This window comes from Lactuca sativa, chromosome 4 (assembly GCF_002870075.4).
Source record: "Lactuca sativa cultivar Salinas chromosome 4, Lsat_Salinas_v11, whole genome shotgun sequence".
In the NCBI taxonomy this organism is placed as follows: domain Eukaryota; kingdom Viridiplantae; phylum Streptophyta; class Magnoliopsida; order Asterales; family Asteraceae; genus Lactuca; species Lactuca sativa.
Window position 1 is genome coordinate 165,419,201 of NC_056626.2, and position 25,633 is coordinate 165,444,833.

The 25,633-nt window shown below is 35.6% G+C and overlaps 1 protein-coding gene across 1 annotated transcript; it reads right to left on the reverse strand.

The window, feature by feature from the left end:
• Nucleotides 1-149: 149 nt before the first annotated feature.
• On the reverse strand, nt 150-23,879 carry LOC111908606 (midasin). Its single transcript, XM_023904426.3, has 71 exons — nt 23,503-23,879; nt 23,064-23,407; nt 22,905-22,989; nt 22,498-22,790; nt 22,303-22,416; nt 22,030-22,199; nt 21,828-21,937; nt 21,624-21,743; nt 21,441-21,519; nt 21,224-21,346; nt 21,058-21,142; nt 20,887-20,983; nt 20,675-20,809; nt 20,531-20,587; nt 20,260-20,436; nt 20,049-20,174; nt 18,156-19,960; nt 17,882-18,077; nt 17,287-17,391; nt 16,903-17,208; nt 16,641-16,834; nt 16,504-16,558; nt 16,274-16,424; nt 16,050-16,123; nt 15,791-15,938; nt 15,607-15,705; nt 15,395-15,495; nt 15,207-15,296; nt 15,069-15,134; nt 13,745-14,983; nt 12,247-13,668; nt 11,983-12,163; nt 11,836-11,901; nt 11,632-11,714; nt 11,292-11,543; nt 10,921-11,056; nt 10,753-10,838; nt 10,589-10,674; nt 10,352-10,493; nt 10,198-10,272; nt 9,993-10,113; nt 9,763-9,917; nt 9,569-9,682; nt 9,329-9,478; nt 9,047-9,226; nt 8,764-8,955; nt 8,559-8,660; nt 8,223-8,453; nt 8,016-8,138; nt 7,841-7,922; nt 7,633-7,763; nt 7,374-7,538; nt 7,212-7,287; nt 6,988-7,100; nt 6,818-6,897; nt 6,623-6,736; nt 6,472-6,540; nt 6,218-6,374; nt 5,849-6,131; nt 5,532-5,767; nt 5,042-5,287; nt 4,774-4,959; nt 4,310-4,693; nt 3,946-4,233; nt 3,706-3,849; nt 3,307-3,510; nt 1,499-3,220; nt 1,127-1,408; nt 753-1,034; nt 513-638; nt 150-417 (listed from the first exon to the last, which is right to left on the reverse strand). Exons 1-71 carry the CDS (start codon nt 23,605-23,607, stop codon nt 385-387), a joined length of 16,149 nt encoding a protein of 5,382 aa, XP_023760194.1. The 5' UTR covers nt 23,608-23,879; the 3' UTR covers nt 150-384.
• Nucleotides 23,880-25,633: the final 1,754 nt, after the last annotated feature.

Genomic DNA, 25,633 nt, shown 5'->3' on the forward strand with positions numbered 1-25,633 from the left:
GATAGCTAATCCCACCTTTCTGGTTAACTTTGAAAATTCTTCACCAATTGGATTTTATAGGACCTGGCCTTTTATATCAGTTACAGGATGGGCATGGGCCCACTTAGAAAGCATGTAATGTAGTAGACAATAATATAAGCAAGTGAAAGTGAAAGAATGGAGCTCTTGCAGTATTTTTCATATATATGTAAGACGAATACAAAATTTCAGATGAGGAAAAGCTAGAACACACAACAAATTATCTTCTTCTAAAAGACATAAATTCTGCATGTTTTCCTTCCCTCACCATTTTCAAAAACCACACCTACATTTCTTTCTCTAAGTTTCACATGCTATAAACAAACTTGTAGTTTTTCCGTGCAAGGGCCCACCAAACAAAAGACATTAAGCTCCTGAATGTTGCATAAGCTCAAACCACTGCAATTGGGTAAGAAAACAAGGTGGTTAATAACATTTCCAAAAATGAGAATCTATAAGATATAAAAAAATAAAAAAGTTATGTTATGGCTTACTTGTCTTAACAAATCAGCAAGAGTTCTTGGAAGTGTTTGGATATCCTTCAAGATGACAAAGTATGGGAACGGGAAAGAATCCATATATTTACCAGTCTCCAACTTCCCATCTTCAAATGTAGCTTCCTGAAAGATATCATGCAACACACACAGTACATATTAAAAAAATCCCGAAATACCATGGGGGTGTAAATGGTAAATATTAAGAAAGGGGATTCATTAATGTGATTAATTAATTACCAGAACTTGTGTTATTGATTCGGCTGGGTTGTTATCCAAAATGAGAAAAGCAACCATTCGTTTTTTGCTCAAAAGATCTCTAACACAACGCTTGAGCTTCTCCTTCTCATGGAAAAGGCCATCAGCTATGATCAAAACAAGCTGCTCTAATGGATTTTGTCCAGATGGTAATCTTGCATTCATTACAGCAGAATCCAACGTGTTGTTTATGTATTTCAGTAAATCAGCCATGGGTTCATCCTCTATCGTGTTCTCTTGCTTGAATGTCAGACTCGAAAGCATCTGATTCACTCAACAAAGCATAATATATATTAAATAAGTTGATAACAAACAATATGTCCTAATATTGATTGATTATTAAGTGAAAAACAAACCTTGACTCCAGATTCACCAGTGAAGGGGTGATCAAAGTCGTGTAACAATTGAATATTTCCCTTTTTCCCAAAACTTGCAACTGCTAAATTCCCAACTTCCAATTGAGACATTGCACGACAAACAGTGACCAAAGCTTCAATAGCAACATTCCCACAGTTGTTCTCTGACATGCTGCGAGAATCATCCACAGCAATCATGACTTGATAGTTTCGTTTGTTAGGTCGTGTTCGCCTCAACCATATTTTATCTTTCCTATAATGACTCGCAATGTATGGAATCACCTGTCATAACATAACAACCATATTTTACTTATGGGACCACATTTGCAAAAATCAGCTACAGTCGAGTACCAAAAATGTAAATTATTATACCTTTTTCATGTTGATTCGTTTTCCGGTTTTATAATCCCCTTGAAGCTTGCTAGCAAGAGTTGGTTCCATGACCAAACGCAACTGTTCAGCCAACTCCTGTGACAATCTTGTTGTCTGCAGTTCATATTTTCTCCATAAAGCAGTAGCAGAATCTTTCATATCATGAGAAACATCTTTAAGGTCATGTGCGATTCCCATATCATCATCTCCAACAGAAAGTTTACTTAATTGATTTATGCCTTCAGTCATATAAGATCTTTTCATAACCACGGAACTCTCTGTTTCCCTACTTTCATCATGTTCGCCATTGCTATCAACTTCTAGGGTTTCTTCTGGAATCTCGGTTTCTTCAACTTGTGTTTTCTCATTTAAATTATTCCCAATGCTTAAATGATTCTTGATGGGTCGAGCTTCAACATGCTGTTCTTCATCAATCTCCATTTCAGAATCATCTTTCTTGTCTGTAACCTCGCCATCAGTGTTTTTTCCATCATTGGGTTCTTTTCCATCCATGTTTTTATCGATTTGGTCTGCGGTTGCGGGTCCCAGAGCTTGAGCGGATCCTTTTTCCAACCCGGAAGTAAACCCGTATTCGTCTGCATCTATTTCTCCATTTTCATCATCCATGGCTTCGTCCTTCTTTTCCTCCAAGTCAATTGACACTTTTGCCCTTTCTTTCCACCCATCAAGTGCATCGCCAATGTTACGAAACGGGTTCGGTTGACTTTTTTGACTAGACAAAGGGTCAACCTCTGGTAGTTGACTTATATGTTCATCATTAAGTTTCCCGCCTTTTGAAGAATCAGCTACAGTGACTTCGTTTTCTGAAGAATTAGGTAAACCGCGTATAGGCGCCATGTCACTTTGCATATCATTGCTGTTTGACCATGTGGCTTCTGGTGCAACATCTCCCATGGATGCCCCGTTTGACCCACCATTTGCCTGAGTGGCAGAGTCTGCGTTTGGTTGGATTTCATTGCCAAAATCAGTGGTGATAGGTGTACTGTTGGCATCTTTCTTTTGTTCATCCACGTCAGCGTCGCCATTCTTTTCTTGGTTTTCTTCTTCAGCCTCCATGTCAGCATTTTCTTCAACTGAATTCGTGTTTTCATCTTCACCGTTGTTGATCTCAGCTGACTCATCAACCGTTTCCGTTTCACCATCTTCATTCTGATCATCATCTCCCTCTTGTTGATCCATGTCAATATCTTCATCCGAATTGACATTAGTTTCATCTGGTTTTAATCCTGTAGGTTCAGAAAACGCTTCGTCTTTATCTATATTCATATCTTCAACCTCATCAGTCTCATCAGGGACGAGATCGTCATTTTCGTCATTCTTTTTGTTAGATTCCTCAGGATCTAATTCTCCAGGCTCATCACCATTGTTGACATCATCTTCCTCATCTTCCTTAGCTCTAAGCTCTCTTCCACTCTCATCATTGTCCTTTACAGAAGGTCCAGTTTCATATTTCTCATTCTTCTTTTCATTTTCAACATCTTCATCATCTTTATTATCACGAAGCTTCTCATCAACAACTTCACTGTCATCTCCAGTCTCTCCCATGGCAGAATCCAGCTGTGGCTCATCGGTTTCATCATCATTCTCATCATCACTTGAATCCTCACTAACACTGAATGTGTCAGCTGTGAAATCCTGTTCCATTTCTATGCCTTTATCATTTTTACTTGGATCATCATTCGAGGCATCTTGTTCTTCACCCTAACAACATAAAAAGAAATTATAAGTCGACAAAAAAGGGAAACAAGATGACAAGGTAAGGGCATATTTGGAAATTGACTAGGTACCTTTTCGGTTCCGAGTAGTTGATCTTCATCTTCTATCTGTTCACTGACATCTTTAATCCCAGCACCCTCACCCATACCAGTTCCAGTAGTATCTTTTGTATCATCACCACCATTTTCTTCCTCTTGGGTTTCTGTGGGGCCTCCAAAACCTTGCGAGTATAATGAAGCAAAAATCTCCGCAAGAGCATGAGTAACCATAGACAACTGTTCCAAATGTAAAAGATCATTATAGGGATAATCCTAAATGCAAGAAATAGCAATACACCTTTCAAATTCTTTCTTATTAAGACATTATTCTATGAATTATCTATCAACCCAATTTATAGAAATGCCCAACCCTGTTACATTTTTTAAAGTTCAATGCCCAAATAAGAAAAACTCATAGAAGATCAAACTTACAGTTCTGTTAGCCACCATAAAGTCCTTAAGAAGACCATTGCCAAAGGTTATCATTAGGTCCAATAGTGAATACAGATGCTTCAGTTGTGCCTCAACAATACATACATTTGTCTCTCCATTCCCATAGAGGTCCATAAGTCGTCCCTGGGTAAATATGTATTAAATTAGATAAGTGCCTAAAAAATGAAAAATATGATCCAAATTAAGTAGTAATTAACATGGAAAAAGAAAGAAATTTACAGCAAACTCGAGTGTTTTCACTAATTCATCATGTATGCTGTTCAACTGGAGATTCTCTACTCTAGAAGCAAACAAAGTTTGCCAGGTATTGATATTTCCCAGGTAATCTTCCGTAGAATCAAGCTTGTTATTCACCGAGTTGACTCGATCAAAACCATCAACAATATGTTTGCATGTTTTCCTAAGGGACTCGGTGAACTCAGCTTCAGCTTTCGAAACATCATTGACATCTTGAATGTGAACCCTTGCTTCCATAGCAGAATTATAGTATTCATCTAACAGTTTACCCTGAAAGGTGACAGATAAAGTACATTACTTAAACTGTACCCAAAAAAGTCATTATAACTAAAAATATAAAACATACCTTTGCAAAGATCTCCTCAAAATGGTCAAGAAGAACATATTTAGCTAATCCTGAAGTCAAATCCTGCTTACGAATAGCGCGTAATTGCTCCTTAAAATCCTTAACTAACAAAAGATTTTGTTGGACAAACTGTTCCATTTGCTTGGTGATGCCATGAGGATGAAGTACAACTTCAGTGCTTAACACACCACCACAATCACCAAAAAGATAACCATCCAACAATTCCTTTGATTTCTTGAACTCAGGAACAAATTTCTCTAGGAAAAGACGAATTCGCCCAGCACCCACTCCAACACTTGAGCAATTGTTTAGATGGTTGTTTTCAACACTCTTTAGCAACAAACATTCATCGTTTAACATATCACACATAGCATCAAACAGTTGCTGCAACAGTAAAATTTAAATATTAGCATCATCATCATCATATAAGATTCGATAGTAAGCATAAAAAATTAAAAAACAACCTTTTGTCGCCACATGCATTTGGAAACGACGTCCTGATTGTGAGAATATGAGCTTGAGGAAAGATTCTGTAGTGGAACACTTTGCTTCTTTAAGCGATCCAAGCCATTGGAGAAGTCATAGGCAGCAGCTCTATGAGATTTTTGTATCTCAACAAGATGATCGAGGTAAGAAATAGACCTACCAACCTACAAACAAAATAACAATCATTCATGGGGTTAAAATGAAAATATGAGTAAAATTAATTAAAAAAGTGGAATCGAACATTACCTGTTCAGTTGTAAAATCTTTGTGAAAGTTTACGCTGACTTGTCGAAGATGGTTTAGGGAAGATATGCTTTTGAAGAAGTATTCATTTGGTGTTTTCCAGTCTGTTTCCAGATTATTATTATTATCCATGGGAAGCTTTTGGACCTTCTCTAAAGCTTTGACATCAAGGTCCCCAGAGGGCAATCTACTTTCATTAAGTAGCAAATGTTCAATCACATATGATGGTTGGAGTGACCATGCTTTATCCTATATTGTGCAACCACCAGAATAATAAACATTAGATACAGATACAGCATTGTACTTTCAATGTGTTTCTTAATAAGACAATGTTGTAATAAACAAATGAATCAAAGTAAATTGCTATTTCCTGCATTTAACCCTATAAAATATTCAGATTTCGACATGGACAAAGGACAAGGTAAGTATTATTCCAAACTAGAAAAGCAAAATGCATTTAGAAAAATAGCTAGTATTTGTGAGGATATGATACCTCCATGGATGTAGATCTATGCTTAGACAACCCAAAACTATCCAACATCTTTAGTAGTTCAGAGAGAGCCCTTCTCTTTCCTAAACTCTTCTTTTTTTCATCCTTCCAAAGTTCCCCACAATAAACAAGATTTGTGCTGATCTTTTTAAATGTGTGCCTCACTTGTCTCCACTCTTCCTTAGTAACACCACTCAATGATTCTAAACCTATCAACTTGCTCACAATATCTATATTGCCTGCAAAAGCAAAAACAAAAACATGAATATAAAAAAAAACATGTGAAGATGGATAATTACAGTGTAAGAGAAGAAATGAACCTTGAGCTTCTTCCAATGGCACACATGGGTAGTCAGAGTTTATAATACCCTTTGCAACACGTATATCTCCCAATGCAAGATCCACTTTATTTCTCCAAGTGGAAGGCCATATGAACCTCTTTTTGTTTTTAAACTGAGTTTCATTGCAAGAAACTTCAAGAACTTGCTTGTATTTCTCAAAAGAATCACTAAATGAAGCAGAAGTATGAACTGCTATTGTTTTTATTCCACTTCGAGCAGCTTCTTGTGTAAGTATAAGCACCACAGGTTGCTTTAGAACATCCTGTGATTTCAAACACGCTATTGATTCTTAAAAATGCACAAATAAGAAAAAAAAATTACAACAAAAAATCCACAATCGTCACTCACAGTATACTTCTGAATCAACTTCTTAAATTTCTCACGTGTCCGTTTTGATGTTTCCATTGTCATAAACCACTCATTACGTTCCCATTTACACAGCTTCATGAGTTCATTCAACTCCACCTGAATGCTCTTTCTGTTATCTGCTAACCTCTCCAGAATACTAAAACACAAAGGAACATAGATCGTTTAACACAAAACATAATGTAATAAATAATATATAACTAAATAATATAATAATATGTTAGAATAGCACTTACATAGGTAGGAACTGAATGTGGAATCCGAATGTATTGTACAAAATCCTCACATTGTCCTCATGGCCACGACTGTGTATAATAAAAGAATGCATAAGGTAAAAAAGCACATACAATAATAGAATAAAGCAACTTTACAGAAAGAGAGAAGAACCTCAAATTTGATCCCTGACTAATGCCAGTGCTGATGTGGCCATGGAAAGCAGAGACAAGTTGAAGACGCTTTCTGAATTCACCAATGCTGGAAGTCCGAATAAAATCGTCCAAGCTGTATTAAAAAGTAGATATGTTTAAAAATCTTTTGATTTATTTTTTAATATATACTTTTCATAAAATTACAAGCACTTGCCTCGCAATGGTGGACTGACTATAGTCATCAGTATCAGTAGACTGACTTTGCCTAAGAACCGAGTATAGTGGAAACCATAACTACATTGGAATTCAAAAAGTGTCAATTTGGTCTTTTTACTTTTTATCTTTGTAAATCATAATTGTTTCCAACAAATTAAGATATTTTACCTGGGCAGCATTAGTATCAAATCCAGCTTGAACTTCATCAAGTAAAGCAGGCCATGATTCAAACTCCAATTTTTGCCATGAGGACACAAGACCAATAATCGGATCTAACTGATCTGCAAATTGCAAAATGGGAAACTGAGAAAAGGTAGCGAAAATTGAATAGAAATTAAAGCTATAAATATGAGTGTTTATGTGAATCTAAAAGAAGTAGATCAAATATTTACCAGAAAGGGGAAACTTTGAAACAGTTTCTTGAAGGTTCCGGACCCTGTTAAGTAAGAACTGCAAGGCTGACAAAGCCTACAAAAGAACAACATACATATATGAGAAGATGTAGAAGTTAAATTATATTATTTATAACCCTGATTATCAGTTTAATGTATGACCTTAGCAAGAGGGGTGTTCATAGGTATAGACAAGATCATATCAATCACATCCACAATTTTCTGAAGAGCAGGATGATCATCCCATTCGCTTAGAAGGTGACGAATCCGATTTTGAAGATTCATAACTGGATCCACCATCTTGGCCAACATGGAAGCATTTGAATCCTATATCACCACCAAGAGAAGTTAATTAACAACAAAAAAGTAAAATATATATGTATAATCTAACAAACAAAAAAAATGAAATAGAACACAAGACCTTGTAGAAATTGTAAGAATTTTTCGGTAGATGAGATGACATTGATTTCCGATCATGCTCCAAGGAAAGGCGTAGTACATGTTCTGGAATAAGCTTGGAGTCCAAATTCCAACATAATAAGCCCTCCATATCTGAAAATAGTAATAATAATGAGATTTGTAATTGTGTGTCTTAAAAAGGAAACCCTATAATCCGAAAAAACAATCACCTTTAATTACTCTTGTACCCATGGCATACGAGTCCGAGAAAGAGCCTAGCCTATCAGAATCAGCTACTTGAAATAATCCAGCCTGAATAAAAGAAACAAAAGTTAGAACTAGATGAAGAAAATGAAGAATATATAGAAGAGAACTCAGAAGAAAAAGTCAATCAAGTCAACTGACAGGTTGAAGGAGATCTGCCGAGCCAAATACTGTAGTATAGACGTTGATCATGTCATTCAATGCGGATTCCAGCAGTAGACTCCAGTCTTTCTCTAACATTTCATCCTCTTCATCAGTATTTTTCTACAAGAAGCAACTTCTTCCATTAGTACAACTGAATTAACAAATTTTAGCAAGGGGAATGCTTCTATCATATAGAAATCTTACCTTTTCAATTTCAACAGGTGCTTCCTCTGAAGCCAACTCCTGCCACTCCGAGAAAGCTTCATTGGCAATCGAACTTTCGAGGGTAGATACGTCCATTTCAATGACATTTTTAATGTCAAAAGCACGAGGTCTGAATATGTACTGTTTTGAATCAAGCTCTTCTTTGGTTCTAACTTGAATCTTCATTTTCATCCAGAGATTTGCAAACTCATCAAACATCCTATCCATGAGCTGATGTTGAGAAACATAAAATAGTAAGTACACAAGAATGGTTGCATATGTCCTAATGTAAGAGTTCTTTAAAATATTGACACTCCAGCAACAAGAAATTATTACCTTAAAAGATACATCATCAAGAAAATGGGCTTGGGCAACATAATGCACCACGCGATGAAGAATATTTTGATGAATTGAAGCTTTTAGTTTCAAAGCAGATGCCTGTTACAACATGAAACATGCATTTGTCAATTTAGATTCCATGGAAAAAATAAATTAGATTGTATATTATACTGTAAGATGTATAATTAAGACATTAACAGACCACTTCATCACTATTATTGTCTTTAGCAGAAGTAACCAAGGTTTCCACCATGGCCACGTCAGCTTCCCCAATGTAAGTAGGGAAGGCTTTATCAAAGGATGAAAGTTTGGCATGGAAACTGTTGTTGTCTACACAAGAATCAACTTTTCCCGATATGCCCCTAGGGAACCTCATAAACGAATAAATCACCCCCTGTCATTCATGAAGTCAGTATCAAGAATCAACACACCGATTACGTCAATAATATTGTTTTGACAAATGTGATAAAAGATTTATATATTACCAAAACAACATCAATATCTTTTTGGCCAACTCTATCCAAAAACTGATCACGTAGGCTGTTTGAAAGAACCAATGACAAGCCTAATTTCATCTCATATATTGCAATCTGAACAGGTTGAACAATATCAACATACTCCGAGTATTCATTGGATAATCGATCCACAAAACGTGTTGCAGTTTCCTACAAAAAATAGGAGATTGACACGTACATAAGAAAATTTCCATAGTGGTAGATGTTGATTCACCTTTACAAGTAAATTACATTCAGATAAGTCATCAATACCTGCCAATTATGCACTTGGTCAGCAACCCGTTGCATACTCAAATTCCCAATGTTCTTTAAAAGATCAAATGGTGTTGCAACCAATTTCATAAATTCATCACATTCGGATCTCAGCTTCTTAAATTTCCTAGGATCAGATCGAAATACAACCTAAAGATAAAAAAAAGCACCACATCATGCAAATGTATGAGCATATTTATATACAGATGGAGAAAATTTTGAAAAACAACTAAACATTACCTGTTTTTGGAGTCTGGTTCTTTCAGCTTTAAGATCGTTTAGTAATTCTGTTTTGTCCTTGTCAGCCTCGCTTAAAGAGAAACATCCTGCCAGCTGGACACACTCCTTACGCACCTGTATGAAGTTGAACATTGTAAAATATCTGAAGATAAAAAGACTAATATCATATTAATTTATGCGAGAAAAAAAATTACTTCTATATCAAGTTCAAGTGATGCAATCCTCTCTGTCAGTTGAAAATATTTCAAATTTTTCTTGACAGCTGGATCCACATCATCACAGCATAGTAGAAGATGATAACGTAAGCCCCCAATACGTAGCCAAGCACACCCAAGATCAAACAAGGAATCTACACACAAAAATAAATGGTTATGTAATGGACTAATATAATAGAACACAAATCAATTAATTATTATCTGCTTACCTGTGGAATTCTTGACATATAGCGCATGAAGCAATGGCTTGATAAATGGACTTATTAAGGACTTCAAAACATTGTGGTTTGATGATTCTAGAAGAGATATAATCACACGCACATCTGCTTGCTGTTATAGAAGAAGAAAATGTGAAGATTATACGGTTGACTCTTGTTTTCAGACAAAAATATTTTTTACCATAAGAAAATTTACCTGAGCTGAAAAGAATATAGATTTGATCAAAGAATATTTATCAGCTTCAAAGGACTTCTCGTGAGCAAGTATTATCTAGATGAAAACAGAAAAACAAGATTAGGAATTTGGTAACTCCTGTTAACAACATGAAACTTCTTAATAAAATATATACCTGCTGAAAGAGCGATCTAGCAGATGACAGAAAGAAACTACGGGAATCAGCAACATGTGGAGAACTTAGCCAAAGATTACAGGAAGCCACTCCAAGTTTCAAGCTATGTGCATTAAGACCCTTGATGCCAATTGGATTCCCCCTTCATAAAAAAATTAACAAATTAAATGTGGTAAGCAGAAAGAACTACCAACTGAGACTAATAACTTTACACAATCTTTGTATATAAATCCTTACAGAATCTTGTCTAGAGCCAGTGTTGCCACAGGCTCAAAAAGCATATCAGGTACCAGATCTGCATTCCCATGTTGGCTTGAATTTTTCTGCAACAAGTACAACAAAAAGTAACTGCCTGAACAAATGACTAAATCGCCCTTAAACTGCAATGCATCGATGCATACCTTCTCACGATTCGAGTGATGCTTCCACAAAGATGTGTGCCAATTAAACCACATTTCAAGAACAGTACTAGAAATGCTTGCATGTGCTGTAAAAAGATTTATAAGCATATAAATTAGGTATTTTAAGGGGAATTGAAATCGCCTCTGAAGGGAGAAAGTTGCACTGACCATTATTGACAGAGGTCCAAGCTTCAAGAACCCATGAGATTTTTTGATAAGGAGAGAAATCGGTTGGAGGCCTTGAAGAAGAGTTTAGTGAAAACTTCAAGGTAGATTCTAGAAGCCAACGTAAACGTGACAAACCCTAGAAAACAAAGTAATGGTCATGTTATTGATAGTAAACGTAAATCCAAATCAAGATACATTCACAAACACAAAAGCCTTTTATCTGATACAACAACAACAACAATACCCAAGTCCCATAAGAAAAAAAAAATGAGCCCACACTGAAGAGGACCAAGGGTAAGAAGGTAAATATTGGATGGATACACAAACACTGCAAGAAGATACTAGCAATAAAAGATGGCATTGAATCTTACGGATTCCAGTTCCTTCCCATCAAGAGTGATGATATTGGAAAGCTCTTGAAGAAGCCTCATATCAAGACCAAAACTATTGTTGTCATTTAAAGGCAGAGTATCAAGCCAACAGTTGAAACCAGAAGGTAGGCATAACATGTCAGGGTTCATTGTGCAACAACTAGATAGAGCACCAAAAAGAGAAGCTATGTCATTGGTCCCAGCATTTCTTTCCATCTTGTCCTTTTCGTAATGGAACTTACTCGAAAGCACCTGCAAAATTAACATAAGCCTCCACTTTTTATCGTTTCAAATCTTCGTATACAGAAGAGAAAAATGGAAATTTCATGCATGATAATACCTGATACATCTCCTCCAACTGAGTTAAAACATCATGGTCGTCTTCATCTACTTTGCTCATGATAAATGCAGACATGCAAACACCTTCATACAGAAAAAAATAATAGTTCATGATGAATGTACAAAATGCTTCTAGGTAGATTGCTTCATTGTGTAGCATACAATAAGTAAGAAAATTTACAACCAAAAAGTGTTAATACTTTACCTTGCATGGCAAGAAAGCGTAGTTCAGGATTGGTAGCAACAGCAGCCTCAATATAGCCTTTATGGTCTACAAAAACACATGCAGAATAAATAACAATAATGATAAGAATAGACTCGTAGCAATTACAAGAAAAAAATAAAGATGTACCTAATTCCTGCAAGTTGATGTTTTTTGTCCAAATTGAATGACAAAGATTGACAAGCTGCTGTTGCTTTCTATATATCTCAACAGATGAAGGTGAAGACGGATGACCACCATATGCCCACAGTAATGACCTCTGTGAGCTCAAAGCCCAAGAAAGAACTCTTTCCAAATTCTTCATTTCATTCTACACAATATTTTAAGTCCATTCTTAGAAAATTGTGAATAAGAATATTAAGGGTGAAGTGGTTTAAGATTAAGAAAGTGTACCTGAAAATTTTCCACTTCGTTTGCACAAAACTCCTTCAGCTTTTTAGCATCTTTCACCAAAGACCTCCATGAAATTAACATGCAATCATACTGAGACGAAACTAACCCATTCCAAGCAGATAAGTGATCATTAATGAGCTCTTTATAAAGTACAAAAAGCACATCAAAGAAAGGAGACTCAACAAGCATATCAAGGATTCTTTCTTCAAGCCTTTTTAAAGATTGCAAGACAGGAATGAAACACCGAGTTTGTTCACTATACTTAAACTCACTCTCATTATGCCACTGTTGATAACTAACCCTCAACAACCCAACACACTTCACTGCATTAGAAAGATTTCGGCTAATAGACTCTGATTCTGATGGAGTTGATGTTCCAAAATCCAGTGAAAGCATTGGTGATGATTGTGATCCATGAGATGTTCTAATGTAGTTCCAAATAGAATGATCCAATTCTTTTTCCAGAAGTTTCCGGAAAGAAGAAAAGAATGAACAATGTCTGTTTAAATGATCACCTAACCACCCGAACCATAGAAGATACAACTTAAGGTCACTTTCAGTAGCCTGTTCCATGGTCCAGTTTGCTGCAAACAAAAGCCTTTTGTTCGTGAATGCAAAATCGAATCTTGTTTGGTTAACTTTGTCCAACCCTGCCACATCAGCTTTTGGAAATGTCATGGCATGCAATGTCTCTAAATCCACCAAGTATCCCCTCATGGAATCACTTGGACATTGAACATTATCCATTCGACCCAAAGAAGCCCGAAATGAATGTGAGGCCATTTGAGCACCAAGATACTCCAGATACATACAATTTTGTTTTACAGATGTTTCTCTTGAGTACCATACAAAATCACATACATTCAAGGTTGTGGGCCACCCGCCAGGTAAGCATAGAGAACTGCAATTGTGAAGTTCGGGTGTTGACAAGTAAGAACCAATTGCTTCATTAATAATATCTTTCCCTTCAATTTCTCCCAAAGAAGAAAGATAAGTATGCTCAAAGCTAATTTTCAAACTCCACATTGCCTGATTTCCATTTGTAACAAGCCGTTGAAATAACTGTATCCACCGCATAAGCTCAAGGTTTGAAATGCTAACATTATGTTTCAACCCGTCTCTTTTAGCAGAAAGATGTGCTTTAGCCATTGCATTGACTAAATGTTCACCAGGTATGTCTGAAAGGGCTAGAAATCTCTTCACATCTATGAGCTCATTCTCACCATAAGGCTGCATCATGTAAATTTCAACACCTCTATTTCGCATTGCTCTTGATACTTCACCATATGTAGGGTTTACAGTGAGGAACATCCGAAATTGAGGGTGAGGATGAAGAACCATTGGTTTTCCTTCTATGGTACCACATTCATTAACTGTTATCGATCCGGATTGCTCAACCAGAGAGTTGATTCTATCAAGAACCTATATTAAGAGAAAACCAAAAAAGGTTAATCAAGGAAATCACACTAATAATCAAACTTTAAAAAGATTTACATACCGTAGGGTTGCAAAGATTTGCATTCTCTAGAACAATCCACTCTCCATTCTCTATAGCCTTAATTAGCAATCCAGTCACCCATTCAAACTTTGCAGGATACAGCATCTTCCTTTGATCATCCTGCAACTTCTTAACAGTCTTCAACAATCTATTCAGATGTTCACTATCGTTTTCCAAATCCAGTAGTAGATTCTCAATGATATCAACCAACAATGGAAGAGAACGGAAGACTCCCCTACTCCAATTTTCATTGGTAACAAAACTCACAGAACTGTTATCTAAACTTGATGAGAATGCAAGCCATCGCCCAATCAAATCCTTCTGTTTTGTAAACTCTTGGGTTGACTTTTCAAACTGGCGACAACTGTATGCCTTTATGTAACGCTCAACATGTTCAATAACAAGGCGATAATGGCGAATAGCATTGTATTGTTCAAAGCATCCGAGTAACTCAGATATATCAGTAGAAGAAGAAAGGTTAAGTTCATGTAGGATGTTTCCAGTGAGATGTGACATTAACCTTATCAAAGAAGTTTTACCAGATCCAGCTGGACCAATCAGCAAGACCAACCATTGATGGTGCAAACATTGTGCCATGGTTTCCAAGCTTTGTCGGACACCTGGCAGGATTTTTAGGTCACAAGAAGATACTGTTGATGATTGCATATTAGTCCTTTTGACATGTGTGTTTCCAACTATCAAATTCTCAGGAGTAACCTGAACCCTCGGGTATAAATTTATGACAGGTTTTGCCTTAAAAATCTGTTCATATATCTGAATGACTTGTTGACGATCTGTGGATGAACGCATTCTTTGGATATATACAGTGTTGAGAAAGCAATCGGATTTTGAGCCTTCAGGAGCCTCTTCTATGATCTGACATGAACGAATAATATCTCGAAGATTGAACTCCCATGGGGATCCATCTTGTCCAAATTTATGATTTACCATTGTGTCCTCATGCAAACGCTTGTTGAACTTAATCAGATTTGAAAGCAAATCCTCTGGGACAGATGGGTGTAAAGTCCCACAGATGTACTTATGATCTTCTTCTACCAATTCATCAACATATACTTTTGTAAAGCGATTGAGAAAAGATTTAGGAAGGCCTTTCCTCCCACCCCCTTGACTGGTAGGGTTTTGACATGCAAAAACTCTGAAAGATGAAGGGCACTTGAAAGTATGACCAAGCTCAGGTATAAAAACTTCTGCTCGATGATCTAAAATGGCATTCAAACCCTATTTCAACAAATATGTTAGTACAGATATTGGCAAAATTTAAAACTCCACAGGAAAATTAATAGGATATAAGTCAAAGTCAAACCTCTAGAACAGATTGAGGAGCGAGATTGAGTTCATCCAGCAAAACCCAAGATCCATTCTTCAAAGCCTGTATCATACTCACAAAGTTGGTTATAAAATCTAGAAAAAACTAGGAAAATGGATAAAATATTGTTTTTACCTGCAACAGGATGCCATCAGACCAAGCAAACTGCATTCCTTCATCGCTTTCAACAGGTAAGTCAGATCCCAGTAGATCCATCATGTCAGTCTATGGTTTAATTAGCCATCGTACATATTAACATCAGTATTTAGAAATATCCAAAATACACAGCCAAAAAAAAAGGAAAATGGCAGAAATTTAATGACCTGTTCTGATAAGTTAATCCGAACAACAGAATGTCCAGAGAATTTTCCAAGAGCAAGGACTAAACTTGTCTTTCCAACACCTGGACTTCCTTCCAACAAAACTACAATGCATAATAAGATAGAGACAAGTAAGAACATCATGTAATTGTAAACACAGTAAATAGTGTCACAAATTATAAAACACATCATTAGAAAGAAGGAAAAAAAAATACCAGGCTTTTTAAGCTGCATAGCACGGAGTACACGCAAGGAATTTCTGCGGGTGGTTGGTGCCAGAAAGTCAAATCCTTTAGTCTCTAAATGGTTGTCACCTAAGGTACAGAAAAATACCTCGTATTAAATATAAGTATCTTAATAGCAATTTAAGGTCAACATATATCAAAATTAATGGTCAACCTTTTTCAATGTAGAATGGATGAATTCCAAAATGAGTGTCGATTTCCATGCCATTACTAGACAGTGCCTCACCAGATTTCAGAAGATCAGACCAACCATAGTTTTCATCCGTCAAAACACTTACCTTATTCAATCTCAGTTTGCTCTCCTGATGCAGCAAATATAATTATCAGTTACTCAGTAACTAATTAACAATAAATAAAAAGATTTGAAAATAGTCAAAATACATAACACAAGTGATTAATATATTGAACAGTACCTTTAATTGCTCCATAAGAAATGACAAGCATCTTTCCCTCAAGTCTTCAGCCTCCTTCTTCGAAATTCCTGTACCTAATAAATAATAAGAAAAGCAAACACCATATGAACATAAGAAATAGAATGAAGAACAAATATTATCTTAAAGAGTGTTTCAGTGAAAACAAATGACACCATCATAAAAGCAGTAGTTACTAGAGGTGAAAAGATCATTGGAAATCATACCTAAGCTTAATCCATCAAGCAAAATAAGAAAAGCACCATGCAACATGGAAACTTCCGGACTTAAACTTCCATCAGTCACATTAATAAAATCTATCCAAGACAAGAGATCTCTCACTGTAAGGGTTCTTCCAGTTTGTAACTGATTGAACCACTGCAAACACCAAAAACCAAACACTCGTTAACCAACTATAAAAAACAGTTACAATATTGTACTCCTAAAATTATCATACCTCCCAGAAACTTATCATAACATCCACCACGAAAGAGATTTCAGGATTTGAGATCCTGCAATTCGGGACATGCATTAGGGACTTGTAACAAGTACTCACAAAATATTTTGCACACAAGATATAAATAAATCACATACTTTTCTAATGCTATGCATTTGAGCTCATTCATCTCAGTCACAGGTGGGACCCATATCTCAGTAAACCTGTTCCGAAGTGCAGGGGATAATTCCTTTTTACCATAATCGCCCCCAGGATTCATTGTTGCGAGTATGAAAAACTTTGGGTGTGCTATAATCTTCTCAAGATCAGATCCACCTTTCTCAGCCAAAGACTGTTGAACCGAAGAAATTAGTTTCAATAAAGATTGAATAAGAAAAAATATATGAAAGAAAAACATACCAGTTTCCTTTCAGGCTCCAAGACACTGTTCAATCTTTCAAGAACACTATCATCTGCCAATGAAATTTCATCCACAAGAAACATGTCACCATTCTTCATTGCTTCAACAAGAGGACCATCTTGCCAAGTGAAGATTGTGCCCCACTTCTGATGAAGTAAAGATAAGCGATTCCTAATTTCTTCAAAAGTATCAACTTCATTTTGGGTGACATCAGCATGATGGACTTGAGCTTCCCTGTAATATTTTATCATCTTAGTCACTTGCTCAAGTGTTGTTGAAGCTTGATTAATGTCCAATGAAATCGTCTGTAACAATATAATTGTATTGTTAAGGACCATAAATACATCAAAAAAATCATATAATGTTTTAAAGTTAAAACTTACAGCATCATGAGGGAAGTGCTTAAAAGCTTTTGAAGCCTGCAATTCCTCACACAAATTTTTGTAGTCCAAAGATATTTCTGATCTTTCTCGAACAGGATAAAATCCCTGTTGCATAAGAATATGTACATTATAAACAACTCAAACATTCCAATAAGCTTCTTAAATTCAAAAATAAAGAGAACTTAAAGGTCGTTTCTTTATTTACTTGGTAAGTCATGTATGATTAAAGTGGCTGAATGGGTAATGATGTTTGTATGCACAAAATGTTTGTATACATAAGGTATGTTTCTTTTCTAGACCGAATAAACCATATGAATGAAACTAAATGACAATTATACCCTTACATGCCAAAAAAAGTACAATGTTCATCAATTCTAACAATCTTCATCCAATTTAATGTGATATGAGTTATGAGGAAAAAAAAAGAATAGGCTAATAGGTAAAAAGTTAAGAGTCATCATACATTAACCTAGGTTTTTGAATTAGCCCATTAAGTCATTCTGTTCAAGTGAAGTCAAAAAGAAACAGCCATGTATAGCTTTCCAGATCAAGTGATTAGAGCCCATTAAGCTTATTAAAAGAGAATAATACTAACCCCAAGAAAATCAGAAGTTTCTGTGTATTGATGGCAATTCAATATGTGTAACTTGGACCCCAAGGCAATACTTAACAGCTGGCATACTGTTGTCTTCCCACCACCAGTTTCTCCAACCAGAAGCACCGGTTCACGTAACCTATAACACCGCTCAACAAGAAAGTACAACCTCCACATACTATCAGTCCACACAACCCTGAATTACCCAAAAAAAAAAAAAAGTAAGACAAAGTTAGCGAAAAATAAGGAACATAAACAAATATGAAACACATGCCTTCCAAGATCACGGGGAGTAGCCACCGAATTTTGCAAGTTGAGAGATTCATCCTCCTTGTACATTACACTTCTACAAAGCTTAATCCTCAGCTTATTCTTCAAAACTTCTAGAACAACTTCCTTGTCCACATCATTACGCAGTCTTTCAGCCAACAGATAATAACCGTCGCGCCCTAAATCTTCATAGGATTTCCCAAACATCCTAAACCGATCAGCCCACCGAAACAAATCACGCGGGGTAATATACCCGTGTTTTCCCGCAAAAACTTTACTACTTTGTCTATGTTTTTGCAGATCTATCATGACTTCAATCATTTTCTTCGCATAACTACCCGGAATTTTGCAACGGTTTTCCAAAATTGTACTCAATTCATCTTGCGGGATTTCATCAACATGGATTTCAACAAACCGATTCCGGAAAGCTCTAGAAAGCATCTTTCGTCCACCATAAAAAGTCGGTGGATTCTGAGTGGCAAAAAGCATAAAATCTGGATGTGCATGAATAGTTTCACATAATTCAGGAACATAAAGTTCACGATTATCATCAAGCAACCGATTTAATGCTTCTAGAACATCAGAAGGGGCGAGATTAAGTTCATCAAGAACTATCCAATGACCATTTCTAACCGCTTTAACCAACACCCCTTCTTGGAAAACAAGTTTCCCACTTGCATCAGTTATATAAGAACCCAAATACTCCTGTAAATCAGTGTGTTCATGGTTGTTAATTCGAACAAATTCATGCCCGGTGATTGCAGCAAGATACTGAACAAGGCTAGTTTTTCCACTAGATGTGGGCCCCTGTAAAAGAACCGGATACCTTCCTATAAAAATAGCACGTGCCAAGTTGCTAAGTTGATCTCTCACACTTTTTGTCAAAACATAATTCTCTAAAAACTCTTCATTTTTGGTGTTTTTCCCAACCACAATGTACCTATCGAATGACACATGTGTAGGGTCTTTTCCATCTAAAAGGTATCCTGTAATTAACTTCTTCATTAAGTTGGCACTTGGAGGATCTAACATTGTAAGAAAGAACATTGAAAAACCATCATAAATAGCTTTTAAAAATCCAAAAGCTCGCCTTGCCTTCTTTGTATATTCCATTGCACGATAAAGAGACCTTAAACTGTATTGCGGTTTTTGATTCGCCCCATCTTGTAGCCTCTCTTCAGATTCCTTTTTTGCTATTTTATAAAATTTCAAGATTTTGGTAGTGATATCTTTGACTGAATTGTCTGCTTCCATGAACCGATTGATGAACAGTTTCAAATCCTCATCTTCCAACACATCATCCATAAAATACTCTGTAAACCGGTTTCTTAAAAACAATGGAAGATCTCTTTTTCCAGCATCAGTTGCGGGATTCATACAAGCAAATATACGGAAATTCGGGTGTCTAGATATATAATCAACATCTCCTCTTTCAGCTAAACAAAGGGACCCACCTTCATCTTCAAGAACACCAATTACTCTCTGAAGAGTCTCTGGAGGGGCTAAATTGATCTCATCTAGTAATATCCAGTCACCATTTTTCAAAGCTGTGATAAAAACTCCCTCTACAAATGAAAAAACCATCCCATCTGAAGCATTCATCTGACCCTGAGCTGCTTCAAGTTTTAAAGAGAATTTTTCCCATGATTTTATTAGGTTTTCCCCTAAAGGTCTTTTCCTTTTTACACCAGGCTTCTGCTTTCCAATTTTGACCACTGTACGAACACCCTTTTGTAAACCACTAAATAACACGTTCCAATTCTTGTCACTGACTGATTTTCTTAGTATGGCAAGAAAATTCTCATTGTCCTGCATTTGAACACCAAAAGACATCAGGGTTTCGTGTTTAACTTTGGGGTTTTTAGGGCTTAGGGTTTAGGATTTAGATAGACTTTACCTTTGAAGAGAAGGTACTTCTAAAAAGACTTTCAAACTCCTGATAAAGCGGAAGGCATAAAAATTGTGCATTCATAGGTTTAAAACCTCCCAACAGATCTGCAACATCACTTTGCTGACTCAAATTCTGCAACATAAATTTCAGCAAAAATATATTATAAGCTATTTATCTCATTGAGGAAAATTTAATCAGATTTTGTTAATAAACATACCAAAACTGTAAGTTTTTGACCAAGTCTTGCAGCTAGATTCTGTACTAAAGTTGTCTTTCCAGTACCAGTTTCACCAACCAAAAGAACAGGCTCATTATACTTAACAGATCCAGCTATTCTTTCAAGGATATGCAATGAAGTACGAATCTCAACGAATGATTTGTTCACAGAAGATGTCTATAAAAGCACATTACACATATATAATTAAAAGAAGCAAAAGGTATGATTATACATTTTTTTAAATATAATTATACGAAATAGTATAACTTACAGGTATACGTGTGCGTTGAAGAGTTACTCGGCCAATACGTATATCAGACCTCAAGTCCTGCAGATGTTTAATGTATGATATTAAATTAATAAGAGTAACTAGATTTTCTGGTATCAATATATCTCATATTATAAGAAGAGAAACCTGAACAACAGGCTTATCAACAGGAAACAAAGTCTCAGCATCTGAAATTGGTATTCCCCAAATCTCTGCCAACTCTCTCATAATTCTCATTCGTGTTTCCACTGAGCTTGAAGAAGTTGCAAAAACATCAACAGCCTACAAAACAACATCATATTAATAAATCAAGAAAGTTAGAAATATGGGAAAAAAGAAGAGCTAGAGTTTATTAAAACCTCTTGATAGATGCACTTGGCCACATGACCTGACAGCCTTTCACCCATAAAATGAAAACCCAACCCTGCAATTCTCTTGCACCACTTCAAAAGATCCCTGTACAGAAGGGTAAATAAGTAAATCACTATCCATAAATAAGAAACTAGTAATCTACAATCATGGCTAAATACCTCAGTGAAAACCTGCCAGCAGATGAGAGAGTAACAGAAGTTCCTAGTTGAAAGCCTGTGAGATGATTAACCTTTTCAAAGGTTTCTGCAAGATGGAAAAAGATTTTAATATATTGGTTTATGCCAAAAAGGATGAAGCTTTCAAAGTAAAAACTTTAATGAGCACCTATAAGTTTTCCACAAAGAGATTCCAAATCTGGGTACCAGGCTTTCAAAATACTTTCTAAGTCACTACTACTTGATGAACCAATCATTACTCTCCTCCATAGTGCACCAAGGGAGTTCCTACCTACATATCAAATGACGAAAAAGAAAAAATAAATCTTGACCATTAAGCCCTTCACCCACAAAAGGGAATTAACTATAAATATGTGATCACAGACCTGTTGTCATAGATGAGGCATCTAATCTTGAGCTCGATACTGTAGAAAAAAGCCTAAAGCTTTCACTAACCCTTATTGCCTGCATACAGTGGAAAATGACTCAAAGTGTATCCTTGAAGGAATCCTTTGTATAAACTAGGTATACTTAGTATTGCCTATTTTAAGGATTTAACTACAACAAACCTCCCCATGGCCTGTTAAGAATGAAGTAGCACCCTCTAGCAAAGGTAACAAGATGGATTGTACATCTGCAGGAGCTTTATCAATGTCCTCAAAAACAACCCAAAGTCCATTTATGATAGCCTATAAGTAGCAAAACAAAAACGTACATATTAGAGTTACACTACAGATAACTAATCAAGTACAAAAAAAAATGAACTAACTAACCTGAGTAAGGGAACCAGGCTGCCACCTAAATTCACCAGGTTGTTCAGCACATACATAACTCCCGATTAGTGTTTTTCCATCAATTTGCTCATCCATGTGAATAGAAAGAACTAAAAGGGGGAAAACATCAGATATAAAAAGGAAATATTTAAAGCTGTGAAAGAATTAAGAAATTCAAATAGTATAAACAAAAAGAACATACCTTGACTCCCATGACCCTGGGCTAACCTGCTAATGAGAGCAGTTTTGCCTGCGCCAGCTGGACCATAAAGAAGAACAGGCCACCTCTGACTCACTGCCAACAATACCATCTCAAAACTTTTCTTCACAGCAGATGTTAAAACAAAAGGACTTCCAGTTTTAAGCGTATCCCTAATAGCATAACAAAATAACTTCAAATAGTATAAAAGGAAAGAACAATAGAGGAAGATATGTTGCATATAAAATAATTAGATTAATAATAATAATGCTTTACCATTTTGCCTCCATATTGCTCCAATTTGGTTGCCCTACACTTGTGTTTTCCCTAAATGGTTCAAGATACCAATTAGCCTTCTCTAAAGATACGTCCTGAAGAAATTCCTTCCACCTATAAACAAATAAACATAAATAATATAAGAAGTGAATAAATCAGAAATAAATTCACTCTGTCACTGATGAAAAAACTAACCTTAATAAACACCCATATGCTTTTTCATCATCGAACCCAAACTCTGAAGTTGCCATGTCACTCGTCTTACTTTTTCTAATAAACTTGTCACTCATCTTCAAAACCATTGTTAATGTTTGCACTGCACACCATCTTATGTCCATCAAAAGCTCTGTATTTTCTCCATTAAAACCAGTGATTTCATGTACAAGGTCCATATAACATGACCAATCCCATAGCTTAGCAAAAACCTCAGGCTCTGCTAAAAGGAGACGATATGATACTCGCACAGCATCTAATAGATGTGTTCCTGGCTGATAAAATCAGAAGCAAAATTAGGCAATTGCCATAAGAGGGCTTACCTGTATAGGCCAATGACTGACATAATCTCAAAGGAAATAGAACAGGGTAAGCTTTAGAAATAGTACCTGCACTAATGACTGGGCCATTGATTCCTTTTCCATTATCCTTTTGAATGGGGGAGGTGCAAACTTAAAGTAATCCCTTACAGACCTGAATAAAGTAACCAGGGTAAGTTAGTGTGGAGCATAGTTGAGAGAGAAGGGAGAGTGTAAAAGTGAACTTACCCAGAAAGATAAGGTAGCATATCAAGTGTTCGTGAAAATGCCAAACAGGAAAGCTCGTGAAGTCCCAGACCTCTCCCATATTTGACATACAAATTAATAACAGAAATATCTCGTTCATAATCTGAACTTTCAGCATCCTTAAATAATCTTCCATCATCGAACTCAATCATTGAATCATGGGAATTTGATGTCAAATCAGGCACCAAATGTAGTAAAGCCACAACCCGATCAACTATCTTACGTGCAATTGGACGAAAGCATCCCACTAATGGAATTGTATATCGAGGATGTAAAAGTAACTCAGCTACTCCATCAACCAACTCTTCCTCTGTTAAAATTTTCCCCTGTAGATAGCATATATGAAAAAACCCAAAATTAGATGCGAGAGAAGAGCAACATGTAAAAAAGGTCCTTGGAGAAAAGATGAACTCCTCAATACCTTCTTGACTAAGTTATCTAATTGGGGAGCAGCCGCAAGCTTGGGACACCGAAGAAGAAACCTTTGCAACTCATATTCAACACTAAAACTCCCATCAATCGCCATTTATGCTTCTACCTGCTTACAAACTGAACTCAAACTTCTCCTATCGGGTAAATATGCAACTTCTCGATTGTTGTGGGAATCAAAAGAGCATAAAAAGTGGACAAGACTCGATGGATTGTAGTAGGTGACTTGTGTTCTTCCTGCCAGGGCAAAGGGTTTAGGGTTTAAGAGTAAGAATAGCATTAAATACATTTTGTGCGTAAGCTAGAGACGAAATATAAATGTCTAACGACCCGGGTCTTACCGCCTTAGAGTTAACGTTCGGCCCATCATCATCATTTGAAAGTAAATTAAAGGCAATATTTGTAAAAGTTTTAAAAAAAATAAAATAAAAAATTAATAAAGTTCTAAATTTTTTTAAAATAAAAAAATCATCATTATTCAATTTTATAATTTTATACGATGATCAGTTATTTTCTATTATAATAAAAAATAAATAATTTTTTATTAATTTCGACAAAATATTAATTAAACATGATATTTTTGTTCAAAAAAATATGAATTTATCAAAAAAATGTAAAATAATGGAACTTTTCTGCATATTTTACAATTAATTAAAATCATTTTTTCCAAGTGTCGACGTCTCAATGAATTTGACACATGTCATTTTTCTATGATTTTTAAAATTATTTTTTTTTTCAATTGCCTCTTGTGTTTTCCATTTTTCATTTAATTGTCATGTCATTGTATTCGTTAAAATAGTAATGTTAACAACAATTGTAAATTCGTTCATTCTTTTTTATTTTATTAAATGTAAGACGCTATTTACAAAAGTTTACATTGTCTAATTACGATGACTGATATAATTTTTTTTAATAAACTCGTATAATACATGGGTCTCACACCTAATTAAATTATATATAAATGTATTTATATCTATCTTTTTTAATAAACGCGTGTAATACACGACAGAAACACGACAAGATTTTATATAACACGAACACAACACGACACGACGTCGTGTTTTTTAACTAATATGAAAACAAACCAATTAAAAAACAACAAACACGACACGACACGACAAATATGACATAAAATAACAATTAATTAATTTAATTAATATTTAATCATATATAACACGAAAAGCACGACAGACAAATGTTAAATCGTGTCAATTATGTGTCGAATCTTGAACACGAACACGACATTATATCATGTTTTTTACACTTGACATGAACATGAAACGAACATGAATTCGAATTTCAGTTTCATCCAAATTTTCTTTTGTGTCGTGTATTTTTGTCACGTCGTGTCGTGTCACCAGTTGTCACCATTAGCAACATGTCTCTTTTCTACATCATTTCTTTGTCGCTTGGCAATTTTCTAGGCCATCAGCAAATAATTTTCTCGCACATATATAACCTAGAAACTAAAAATTAAAATGACGCTCGTATTAAATTTAAATAATTTTAGTATACTAATTAATAACTTAATCCCATATTTTTGGCGATACAAGTCAATTGCTCCAACAAGTAACTGCCTCTAGATTTGAAATTGGTTGCTACTTTTCTTAAGTGTAGATTTAAAGTTAAGTCGTCTAGCATTTTGTTTTATAGTTTTACTTGAAATTTTTGAGTATTTTATTGATGATTAACCATATTTATGTACGGGGAATTTAGCTTCTGGTTTTGATTTCTATCACTTTCTGAAGCTTAAGCCCATTAATTTCTCATATCTCCATCCTTCTCGGTTGGTAACCGACGTTGAACCTTGTTTTCTCTTTGGATTGATCAAGTAAACTATGTCCTTCTCTTTGTAATTGGAACTCCGATCCTGTGATTATGGCTTCTGGATTTTTGTATCTTTCAAAAAAGGTTCAAAGTCATCAAGAGATTCTTTTATCAAGTCACACCCCCAAATCAGAATGGCGGAAACGTTCGAGGGCAGATGACGTCATGTATAGTATCACAACAATTGAATAATACTAATCAAAGTACAACAAACATCATGTTGATAATGTATAGTTTTTACATCTGTATTCAAATCATTGTATACTTGACACCAAAATGTATAGCAAAAACTAAAA